The sequence below is a fragment of the Fistularia commersonii genome, chromosome 12 (genome assembly GCF_037954325.1).
Source record: "Fistularia commersonii isolate RoL2024-O1a breed Wild chromosome 12, RoL_Fcom_v1.0, whole genome shotgun sequence".
NCBI classification, from domain to species: domain Eukaryota; kingdom Metazoa; phylum Chordata; class Actinopteri; order Syngnathiformes; family Fistulariidae; genus Fistularia; species Fistularia commersonii.
Window position 1 is genome coordinate 7,041,682 of NC_141295.1, and position 12,973 is coordinate 7,054,654.

The 12,973-nt window shown below is 41.6% G+C and overlaps 1 protein-coding gene across 4 annotated transcripts in view; it reads right to left on the reverse strand.

The window, feature by feature from the left end:
- LOC147228647 (protein kinase C alpha type-like) overlaps positions 1-12,952 on the reverse strand; it is a 111,337-nt gene extending 98,385 nt beyond the window's left edge. The window contains exons 1-2 of one of the 4 annotated variants that reach the window (XM_086156767.1): positions 12,491-12,952; positions 11,324-11,355 (exon numbers count right to left, since the gene is read on the reverse strand). In XM_086156767.1, coding sequence (XP_086012893.1) covers positions 11,324-11,355; positions 12,491-12,657 — 199 coding nt within the window. In that variant the 5' untranslated portion in view covers positions 12,658-12,952. The remainder of the gene's footprint in view (positions 1-11,323; positions 11,356-12,490) is intronic. The other 3 variants (XM_086156769.1, XM_086156768.1, XM_086156770.1) reach the window with 3 other exon arrangements.
- Positions 12,953-12,973: the final 21 nt, after the last annotated feature.

Below are 12,973 nucleotides of genomic sequence, written 5' to 3' on the forward strand. Positions count from 1 at the left end.
GATCATGGTTTTTATGGAGACATGGCTCTGCTTGAGTTCTTAGCCGTGAGCATGAGGCCATACCATCTACCTAAGGAATTTTCTCATGCAATTGTTATTGCTAGGTATAATCGCCCCCCTCTGCCTGTGATGTTCTGCTTTCAACCCTGAGCAGGCTGCAGACACAGCATCCACATGCCCTCTTCCTTATCTCTGGCTGGTTTTGCTACAACCTAGTGGGGAGAACTTTGTGATCCTAATGGGTAGGGTACAGCATTACAGACACTATCACTGGTTACATGAAATTCTGCATGACGGACACAGTATCCACCAAGACTGTAAGGTGCTTCTCAAACAACAACCCTTGGGTTAATCCCGATTTAAATGCCCTCCTTAAGGAGATGAAGAGGGTCTTTAAGTCCTTCAGGAAACAAGGAGGAACTGAAGGCGATACAAAGGGAGTTGAGGTGGAGGATTAGACAGGGAACTACAGGAGGAATATGGGACGGCCAGCTGTAGCGGAGCAATGTCAGTGGAATCTGGAAAGGCCTAAAGACCATATCAGGCTACAAAGTGCAGGACTCCCAGGCTGAGGGGATTCAGGGTTGCATGAGTGATCTGAACCGGTTCTTCAACAGGTTTGATCAGACACTTAACTCTTACCTGACACAGTTGTTCCTGCTGCTGCTGCTTCCCCATTACAATCCATGCCCTTCCCCCCATAACCCTCACCCCCACAATCCACACATTCAGTCTCTTGCCAATTCACATCTGTAACTTCTTTCTCATTCCCAAGGCACACTGCTTCAGAATCAAAGAGTGTCCCACATGACTAAACAGGTAAGAAAAGAGCACAGGAAGAGCTACCTCCTGCACCAAGCTCTTTCTCACCTGGAGGAGCCAGGAAGCACTATGAGGATCACATTTTTTGGCTTCTCCAGCACTTTCACACACTATCAAGGTTCTGTTACTGAGGGGACAAGCTGGAGCACATGGGTGTGGATAATCAGTTCACATAGTATATCAAGGTGGTCACACCATGATCCAATTTGTGAGGTGGTTTATGAGACCACAAACCGCTCACAGTATGTGAGGTCAAAGAACTGTCTCAACATGGTGGTCTGCAGCACAGGGGCCACACAGGGAACAGTTTTGTCCCCCTTCCTGTGGACTGAGATGGTGTTGGAATTTCGCAAGAACAACAGACCCCTACATCGGTGAACACTCATGGTGACACTGAAAGAGTGGTCTCCTATAAGTAACTCGTTGTTTACCTGAACAATAAACTGGACTGGTCACACATTACTGATGCTTTCTACAGGAAAGTTCAGAGAAGACTGGACCCATTGAAGAGACTCAGGTCCTTTGGAGTGCAGGGGGCTCTCCTGAGAACCTTCTTCAACACTGCAGTGGCATCAGCCATTTTTTGGGAGGACTCTGCTGAAGCAGCAGCCACTCAAGCTAACAGGAAGAGACTACCCAACCTACTGAAGAAGACCAGCTCTGTTGTGGGGAGTCCCACAGACAGGTGGTTGGAGTGAGGAGAATGATAGCAAAGCTATCGGCTCTGATGGACGATGTCTCGCGCCCCATACAGAATTATTATGATTTCCACTTTCTGCTATTTTAATTGAAATGTTACCACTGTGGGGTAATTAAAGGAATACTCTATCCTATTCTAACCAAGTACAGAGAAGGTCAGAAGGAGTTGTATTGTGCCTTGGTAGAGCTAGAAAAGGCATACGACAGGGTACCACAAAAAGAACTATGGCACTGTATGAGGATGTCTGGAGTGGCAGAGAAGTATTTCAGCCTGATGCAGGACATTATCCAAGCTGTGAGACAGTGGCAACATGCGCTATAGGTGTTACAGAGAAGTTCAATGTGGAGGTAGGACTGCTTCAGGGGTCAGCTGTAAGCCTCTTCTTTTTTGCAGTGGCGATGCAAAGAACTGTCTCACTACCTTTTGCTTTTACTTCCATGGGGGAATCAACATCTTCATCAAATTGTTGCCAATCAGACTCCTTGTTGGCAGCGGGCCACAAAATCCGTTGATGTTCCCTCCCTGCCCCAGTGGGCATATACAGTGGGGCAAAAAAGTATTTAGTCAGCCATCAATTCTGCAAGTTATCCCAGTTAAAAGGATCAGACAGGCCTTTAATTTTCATCATAGGTACATTCAACTATGAGACAGAATATGAAAAAAAAATCCAGAAAAATCACACTGTCTGATTTTCAAAGAATTTACTTGAAAATTATGGTGGACCTGCTTGAACCCGACTCTTCATCTCTTTTCCACACTCTCCGTTGCTCTGGACTGTTGACCCCAAGTAACTGAAATCCTCAAACTTTTTTACTTCCACTTCCACTGATGGAGTCCCACCTCCACTTTGAACTTCTCTGTTACCCAAACAGCACACCTCACCACTGTCTCACAGCTAGCATACATGTCCTGCACCAGTCTAACATACGCTGCTACTCCAGACTTCCTTATACAATACCAGAGTTCTACCCATGGCACCCTGTCATATGCTTTTTCTACGTCGACAAAAACACAGTGCAGCTCCCTCTGGCCTTCTCTGTGCATCTCTATTAACACTCTCAAAGCCAATACTGCAATTGTCACGCATCATACTACTGTTCACAAATGCTAACTTTGCTCTCAGTCTAGTTTCAACTACTCTCTCCCATTACTTCATTGTATGGCTCATCAACTTTATCCCTCTGTAGTTTTCGCAATAATGCATATCCCCCTTATTCTTAAGTATGGGCACCATCACAATTCATCTCAATTCCTCAGGCATCTTCTCATGCTCTAAGATCTTGTTTAATAATCTAGATAGAAAATGTACCGCTGCCTCTCCTAGACACTTCCATACCTCCACAGGTATATCATCAGGACCAACTGCCTTTCCAGTCTTCATCCTCTTCAATGCCTTTCTCACTTTTTTAGCGATCTCTGCTACTTTTTGGTCTACAATAGTCACCTCTTCTACCCTTGCCTTTCATTCATTTTCCGTTATTCATCAGCTCTTCAGAGTACTCTTTCAATCATTCTTCAAGCATCTGTCAATACATATCCCACTCTATCTTTAATTACCCGGACTTGCTGTACATCTCTAACTCTATTTCACCAACCTGTATAGATCATTCTCTCCCTCTTTACTGTCTAACCAAGCATACAAGTCATCGTACACCCTTTGTTTTGCCTTTGCTACCTCTAGCTTTACGTACTCCTGTCTCTTCAGTCCCCTCAGTGTCCCACTTCTTCTTTGCTAACAGCTTTCTCTGTATATACTCCTGCACTTCCTCATTCCACCACCAAGTCACCTGATCTACAACCTTCCAGATGACACACTAAGTACTGCCCTGATCACATTAGCTGTAGTTGTTCAGTCATCTGAAAGCTCTCCCTAACCACCCAGGACCTTTCTCAACTCCTCCCTGAAAAACCATAAAACACTTTCAGCTTCTACCAGTTTGTCCTCTGCTCTGCCTTTGTCCTCTTGATCTTCCTTGTCACCAGTGTCATCCTACAAATCAACATCCTGTCTTGCTACCCTCCCACCTGTAACTACTTTGCAGTCACTGATCTCTTTCGGGTTACCTCGTCTATACAACATGTGGTCTACCTGCGTGCGCCTACCTCCGCTCTTATAAGTTACCCTATGTTCCGGTCTTTTCTGCAAAAAGGTGTGCACAACAACCATATCCATCCTTTTTGCAAAGTCTACCACCATCTGTCCTTCTGCGCTCCTATCCTGTAAACCAAATCTGCCCATCACTTCTTCACCCCCTCTATTACCTGCACCAACATGCCCATTGAAGTCTGCACTAATTACTACTCTCTCATCTCTGGGGATATTCTACATCACTTCATCTACCTCATTCCAGAACTTCTCCTTCTCCTTAAACTCACATCCCACCTGCAGGGCATAGCCACAATCAACATTGAGCATCAGACCTTCAATTTCCAGTTTCAGACTCATGCGTCTGTCTGAGATTCTTTTCACCTCTATAATATTCCTGACAAACTGATCCTTCAAGATTTATCTAAAATGTAAATATTTCACCTAAATATCAATATTAACAATAATTACATTATTGGTTAATAGGCGTAAGTTGGAGCGCTGACCCTGTCACAGTCTCTTCACAATATTCACACACAAAATATCAATAAACTAAATAAGTTTATTTAACGAAATGCAGGTGTGTATAAGTGTGTTGAGGGACTATAAAAATGGCGGTGGCCTCAGAAAACTACAAAATGGCAGTTTGAATGAAGAACTAACAAAATGGCAGTGGATGTAGTCCAAAGGCTGACACCTGATGCTACCATATGACCAGGGCCAGAAGGCACAAAAGAGGGGAAATCTGGGATTTAATCCAAGAAAACATTTTCTAAATTTTTCTTTTCTGTGCAACATGTATCCTTTTTTTCCATCCCTGGCAAATAGAATCTGGCCATGAGTGCATTTTAACAAGTTATACTATGAATGTCAGTTTTAAGGGCTGACTTCCAATCATGTGTTTTGGAAGCATGTTAGCCAATGGGTCTCTGCCTGTTCCTGTTTTCATTGAGAAATGGCATTTGTGTTCAAAATGTTTTCAAATTTTTGATGTCTCCTCAGTAAAGAGCTCAGAATGAATTGAACAAACCTTTGCATAGCATTGCAACAAAAATATCTATTCTGGCCACTAGTATGAGATCATCTGACAATGAGAATTATCTACCATACACTGTCTCCTGTCTGTGTTCATCTCATAAAGCCTTTTCGATCTCTTCCATTATATAATTTCCATTATCGCGACAAGACTATGGGTGACAAAATGCAGATTATATTACTATACACAGCCTGGTACATTTGTCTGTGCACCATGTTGAAGCTATCTAATACACATCTAATGCATTCGGACATTAAAATCCCTCTCTAATCCTTCGTAATATTCAGTACAGCACCTTCCCTCCCCATGGATTTACAAAGCTCTCCATTTTAAAAGCACTCTAATGCGCAAGTCATGCACCTCTGAAAGGTACACCTATTATGATGTTGACTCCATGTTTTACAGAGCAGTATTTTAGCTTCTCTGCATTATTCCCTTCATTAGCCAGGCAGCAAGAGGCAAATTCAGGTCAGAGTATTAAATGTTAATTCCTTCAGAGTGTCAACTAAATATTGAAGATGAAACCATCTAGGAAAGTGGTTTCAATCCAAAAAAACTCATCAATTTGAGTTGATGGAGAAATGTAATCTTTTCATGCCATGACTATGTGCCTGCTAGTCTTCACAGAGAAAAATATAACAGTGTCTTTGCTACCTATCTATTATCAAAGGACTAATCTATTTACCGCAAAGAAGACTTGGTTTTATGCGAGAATTGTGTTCGCGTCTGATATTTGCCCAGCATGTGTACATTATAACACTTCACTATGACGTATACTTTGAAACGGTACATGAAACAAAGATACTCCTTTATTTATATGTTTTAGGCTTAAGTTGTTCTCAGCGAACGTCGAAGCAGTCGCACGTTCCTGAAGATTCCTCCTTCACAACATCAGGATGATTCAAAGATTCCTCACGGAGGATACGGCGCAGATACTCATCCAGGCTAGTCATCTCTCGTCTGGACTACTACAACTCCCTGCAACTGCCCCAGCGGTGACCATCAGGCCTCTGGAGCTTATTCAGAGGGTGGCAGCCTGCCTGGTGTTCAACCATCCCAAATTCTCCCACACAACTCCCCTACTTATGTCCCTTCTCTGGCTCCGGGTAGCCGCCTGCATCAAGCTCAAGACCCTGGTGCTCGCCTACCGGCAGTGAATGGGACAGCCCCGTCATATCTTCAGGATATGGTCAAGCCACATGTCCCTACGCGTCCCCTCCAATCTGCCACCTCTCAGCGACTGTCCACCCCATCACTCAGTGCCCCACGCTGCCGATTGAACCGCTTTTGTCTCTTCTCAGTCTTGGCTCCTCAGTGGTGGAACGAACTCCGGGAAAAGGTCAGAACGGCGGGGTCGCTGCCCATCTTCCGCCATGAGCTGAAACGTACCTCTTCACCAAGCACTACCCCACTAATCCCACTTACTATTCAACAGCAGTGAAGTTCTTCTATAAATCAACAGAAATAGGTGAAGCAACCACTAAAAGACAGTCTTGTGTTTTGTCTGGACACCACAAAACTGCGTCCTCTTTATAATAGTACGAATTGGGGTTAAAAACAACAGGGAGAAAAAAATCTTACGAAAGGGATCACCAGGCACCAGACAAAGCGCAGCTCAGGAGACCACCGATGATGACTAAAGAATTTGGACCCAGTATTCCCCTGCCTAGACACGGGTCTTCAGGTCCCATCCAGAGCCAGGCCGGGGGCACGGCTCAATACCAACCGCTGGGCGGCCGGGTGTGCCCCCAAGGGGCTCAGCCAGGCGGAGCCCAAAGGTATGATAAGGTATAGCTCACCACCCATAGGAAGGGCCAAAGGGGTCAGGCTCAGTGTGACCTTGGTGGTGGCTGGAGCAGGGGACCTTGGCAGTCTGACCCTCAGCTAGAGAAGCCAACTCTAGGGACATGGAATGTCACAGCTCTGGCAGGGGAAGGAGCCAAGCTGATGCGCGAGGCTGAGAGATTCCGAATAGAAATTGTCGGACTCACCTCGACGCACAGCGTGACAGGAAAAGGATGAGACAGGATAATGGGAAAAGGTCGAGAGTTGGTCCACATGATCCAGAGAAGGAAGATGGATATACTGTGTGTCCAGGAGACCATGTGGAAAGGTAGGAGGCTAGAAACTTAGAACCAGGTTTTAAGTTGTACTATCTTGGTAATACTTGGAGGACAAATGGAGTAGAAATTATCTTGAAGGAGGAGTTTGTTAGGAATGTGCTGGAGGTGAAAAGAATGTCAGATAGACTTATGAGTCTGAAACTGGAAATTGAAGGTGTGATGCTCAATGTTGTTATTGGCTATGCTCCATAGGTGGGATGTCAGTTAGAGGAGAAGGAGAAGTTTTGGAATGAGTTAGATGAATTGATGCAGAATATCCCCAGAGATGAGAGTGTGGGAATTGGTGCAGACTTCACTTGACATGTTGGTACAGGCAAGAGGGGATGAAGATGTGATGGGCAGATTTGGTAAACAAGATAGGAATGCAGAGCAAGACAGTGGTGAGACCAGCAATGATGTATGGCCAAGAAACTGTTATAATTATGAAAATACAAGAGGCAGAGCTGGAGGGCGCTGATATGAAGATGTTGAGGTTCTCTTTGGGAGTGACCAGGATGGATAGGATGAGGAATTAGTCCATCAGAAGGATAGCACATGTTAGATGTTTTGGAGAGAAGGTCAGAGAAGCAAGACTAAAATGGTTTGGTCATGTACAGATGAGGGATAGTGAATATATTGGAAGACGCATGCTAGAATTGGAGCTGCCGGACAGGAGGTCTAGAGGAAGACCAAAGAAGACCAAAGAGTAGATTTATGGACGTAGTGAGAGAGGATATCTGGTGTGAGAGAGGAGGATACAGAGAATATGGTTAGATGGGAGAGGGTTGATTTTCTGTGGCGACCCCTAAAGATAAAAGCCAAAAGGAGAAGAAGAAAGCAGTGATCAAAAATAAGCTTAAAAATTAACATTACAAAATTCCACTCGGTCTTTTAGCTTAGCTGTTGACCAGAAGGCTTGTTTATTTTGTATTTATTTTGATTGCTTTTTTATATTGGCCGCGCTAACCTCCAAGCCACCGCACCACTTAGTGAGTTCAGTTCAAATGATGTCTGCTATCTGGACCTTTTTTCCATATCAAGCTGGCACTCAGTTGAAGAAGAAATATCTTTCAACATCAGCGCAATTTGACCACTGCATTCAACCCATCATGGATGAACCATGAGCAGAAGGCAGCCAAGGAGCAGCTGGGGGTTCAGTGTCTTGCTCAACAACACTTCACTAAAAGGCTAGAAGGTATTGAACCAGGAATGTTCAGTGAAGAGGACTGCTCTAACCCCCTGAGCCACATCGCCCGCCCATTTCAGACATAGATTAACAAAAATATTATTCTAAAAATGAAACCCTATATACCTGTAGACATGCTAGAGGTATTTCCAGTTTAAGGCCATCATGTCCCCTCTTTGTTGTTAAATGATTTCATTCCAAAAAAAACTTTTGAGACTAAACTGATTTTTTCTTCTCCTACTATGATGATTTTTTTTTAATAATGAGTAATTTTGATCCAATTTCACCCCCCAAATCCTCTTGTTATATTCTTTATTTTTGTGTTTAGAGGGGGAAAGAGGACCTATGTCCAAACATTAATATCACATATTTCAGTGATATTAATGTTTAAATGTTGACACTTCTTTTCAAAAAAAGAAGGTGTAAATCCCGTTAATTACATGTTTCAATCTATGATGGTATTGAGGATTGGCACCTATAGGTAAATCTATAGACCATATAGACCACAATAGGGTTGTGACCTTTTGGGAACACTTACCATTGCTGTAATTTAGCAAGTGTAATCCAAAGGTTTAGTTCATCAACAAAGAAAAATACACAGTTGTGTTCATGGCAATGCAGACAATCCAGCTTTGGGACAAATACCCATCCCAGAGGCACACTTAAAAAATAGACAAATACCCATCCCAGAGGCACACTTTGAAAACAGACAGATGTTGGATTAGCAACCTATGAATGTTACAGCATTGATTTAAAAGCGTAGTGTTCCACGTTTTCCATATCTAGGACAAAAGTTAATCCAAGTAAGCAGGCACATTTCCTAAATGCAAACGACAGAACCAGTGTTCCACCTAAATCCAAAAATAAGAAAAGTTGGGTCAATGTTTACTTCATTCAAATAAAATGTACTTTTAAGCTCCCTTAACACTTTAACATTATCAGCAATGACACCACAAACTTGGTTGTATCCATTTGAAGAAAAGATTTTAGAATGCATAATTATTGCTGTCATTCATAATTATGAATGACAGCAATAACTTGGACAAGCTATTCTCTTTGAAAATGGTTTTTGTCATGACATAACTTATGGCGCTCCACGGAATGAAACCTGCTTTTTTTTCTTTTTTTAAACCCAGCAAATGTGTTACATGTAGGATTAAAAGCCTGTAGGCTTCACTGGCTACAAGCACAGTCAGATACCAACATCTAAAGCAGGTTGAGTGAACTTGATCCCTTTAATTTCTCTGCGAAGCAACATTTTCTAGCTGAGGTCAGTAACTGAGGCAGCAGAGGAACTCCCTTCCCACACAGACTGGCACAGGGGTAGGGGCATAAGATGGCTGCAGGTCCAGGTTAATGGCTAGGCTAAGACCTAATCTGCACAGAATACAGCTTTCATCTATTTTACTGGCAAACATCTGTTCCCCAGAAAGCACACTGGACTACCTGAAGCTGGATCTAACAATGAAACAAGAGATTAGAGACTGTTGTGTCCTTACACTTTGTAACACCAGGCGCATGTAGACAGGATTCATGTAATGATGGACTATGAGACCGCTCCTTTACTTTGTGACACACCTCAGCGACGAAGTGCACATTTTTTCTGTCACTTTTGAATAAACAACATTCTCTTCTTAATATATATATATATATATATATATATATATATATATATATATATATATATATATATATATATGAAGAGAAGTTACTGTTAAACTCCAGACAAGGGTTAGCAGTCAAGATGATATTAATGTCAATTTATATGAAAACAAGTTAAATTACCAACAATCCAAAATCTAGGACTTTCTTTGTAATTACAGAGTCTCAGTTTAATCTTGAGTTCACCCAAAGACTAGCAGTAATGCACAGGTCTACACCCATGGGGCCCGCTCATGCACAGCCCAAAGGGACAATTTGAGACCCGTGGGCTGATCATCTATCAGGGGACAAGGGGAACAGGTGCAGTGTGAGCTGAGTGGTAGCTGAAGTAGGGTATCTTGGTGGTCCAATCCTTGGCTGCATAGGCTGGTTCTAGGGACTCTGAATGTCAAATCTTTAGAGTGGAAGGACCATGAGCTGGTGTGTGAGCCCCAGAGGTTTCCACTAGACAGCTTAATACACCTATCCGTAGTTACTAATAGGTGCTTTAACAGGAGCAATGTAAACTCAAAATGAGAGTGCTATTTAAAATTGGCTCTTGACTTACAACCAAACACTGAAGCATCTGAAATATATGCACATTCAACATTTGTTTGGCATCCTCTTGTAAGAGATTAATTGAAGTCAAACTGTTTTTTGGCAAGCCAAAGCTTTTCCACATTAGATAAGATTACATGGGGAAATCCATGAGGCAACATAGCCTGCTGAAGCTCAAGCTACCAGGTTGATATGAAATCAACCTTCAGAGGATTTCCGCAACTTGGGAGTCACCATGAATGTTTGTATCCCCAAAGGTATAACAATCAAACTATTTTAAAAGTTGATATTGGCCTTCCATCAAAAAAACAAAAATCTTTCAAGTACAGCTTTTTAAATGTAAAATATGTGGCCATGTAGTTGTATTTTTCGATGAGCACTCATAAACAATGATATGATAGTAATATTTGATTGAATGTACATTGATGTAATTGTCAGGTTCTCAAATGCAAACCATATGACTTCATGTACCTACTACAGCTGATGACGATGTGTTGTTTTTAAACAGTTTGTGTGAAATGCTCTTTTTTGCAATTAAGTCTATTCTTGAAGTTGTAAATCAACATGGTTATCATTTCCAACTAAAATGTACCAATGGTTCAACAGGATACCCAGTGTTGTTCTGACTTTAGTCCTAGAACGGTATCTTCTGATTACTAAATTGATCTCTTTGTGATAATCAATTGATGAATATTCATGTTTTCAAAAATACAATGTGTTATTCTAATAATTAGTGATTGCCAATGTAGTGATTTGCTATTGACTTACTATGGCGTATTATAATACGCTGCCCTATAGCATATAACTTCAATTAATACCAATGGGGGAGATAATATATGACATAAAAAGAGAGGATTGACTTCAAAATTCCAGTATCTGTCAGCCACTACTTGTCAGTAATATTTTCTGTTCTACCTCGTCTCTCATTTCTTTATTCTAAATTTATTCTAAAGAACATCACCCTGCCACTAGTCTCCTTGGTCCAAACAACAGGGACTGTTTTTACTACATGGAATGTTCACTTGTAGGAAGTCATTTCCCTTATGGAAATCAGTCATTCACACAGGCCATCACATCGTCTTTAGTCATATTGAAAACATTCTAAGAGATGGTAAAATAAGCTTACAAATGATACACGTATAACAGACACAAACTACTAAAGGAAGCCAGGTATCAATCAATATAATTTTACCTTGGCACTGGAATCCTTGTTTTCCAAACCCCCTGTGAAAAGAAACAAAGCTGAACTAAGTTATTGTTTATTTGGACTGTTGCTCCTGAACACAGAATAACTAATTTCATTCAATCTTATTCAATGCACACGGTACAGTAATGTCCAAGTCAAAGGCATGGGGATTCTTTTGGTTTTAAAACTGCCATGGACATGGAACCCATAAACAAGGATAATGCAGTCGGTCTTAATATTTTTTTTATTTCTCTGTGGCCTTTAACTGTAAGGCTGTTTCTCCATTGTCAATCTTTTCCTGTGAGTATGAATGAGAGCAACCACAGTAAAAAAATCTATGAAAAGAGATTCCTTGAAAAGAGATAACAAAAGCCCGGGGTTAAATAATATATAGCAAAATTTCTTATATTGCAAAAACTACTTTTGGATATTGATACTAGTACTCACTTTACAGATGCCATCATGGTTTAAATCTTACAGAAAGTTACTAATTTGATCTTCTATTTTCTTTCAGTGAATTGACTATGAAATTGTAGATTACTGTCGTCAAATAATTCAAGTGAACTGTTAAGACCCATCATATCATTTATACCACAAACCACTGCTGCATGAGATTACCTATAACTGGCAGAGCATGTCAAGCTTGTGACACGAGAGAAAAATCAAGGGGTGTAGGGCTCTAAAACGCTCAAGGTTATTAAACATTTTACCTAAAGACCTGATCACAACCCTGTCTGCAACAAAGGTTGGTAAACGAGGCATACAGTCTACCTGATCGTTGACAAGAGTGTGCCCCTTGTACACACAAAATGAGCTCTTTCCGAGGGACCCAGACATAAGAGTATATTTTTCCTTATACATGTAGCAAGTTTTATTTTCATGTGGTATAGAACGTACAGATGAAACGATTACCACTTTCTTGTTTTACAAATACCCTTTCGAAGTCAAATATAAGCAGCGTCTGCTGCTTCCTTATGGGATTCTGGTGGTATTTCGACACTTAAGTGGATATTTCGTACGAATTCATAGCCAAGTCTATTTATATCAGTACTCTAGGTTGTTCGGCAGAGATTCGGCAACGAGATGGAAAGTTGAAGTCTTAAGTTGTGTAACATCACACTGAAGTTATCCAATATGCAACAGGCAGCAGTTGGGGGTAGGCGGTGTACTTACCAGATGAAGTCCGTGCAGTGGCTGCAGAAAGTCGGCTGCTTGAAGAACCGTGCAGTGAATTTATGGTTTTTGACTTCGTGAACATTTTTTTGCCTCAAAGCACCTTTGCGAGCGAACCTATTCGCTATGTCCTCGTTGAACGACTCGTTTAAACCAACATCAGCCATATTCTGTTCAAAAAAATACGCTATCAATTCAAAAGATTTGTGTATGACTTGAATTGCTTTTCTGACCGTCTGGAGGCTCAGGGTTAGGTTTGAAACCAGCAGAGTACGGGGCGTTGTTCCTGACCAGACGGTCTGTTCTCTCTCTTAGTCGCTTTCCTGCCTGTCGATTGTAATGGGTTGCTTCACTAAACATCATCACAGCAGCCAGTGAAGCCAACGACATCAACATCCGGTATATATCTTCAAAGTAAAAGTAATAATCATGCAAAATGGGATTTACATAAATACCATCGAGGAAGTTAGTTTATTGAAAATA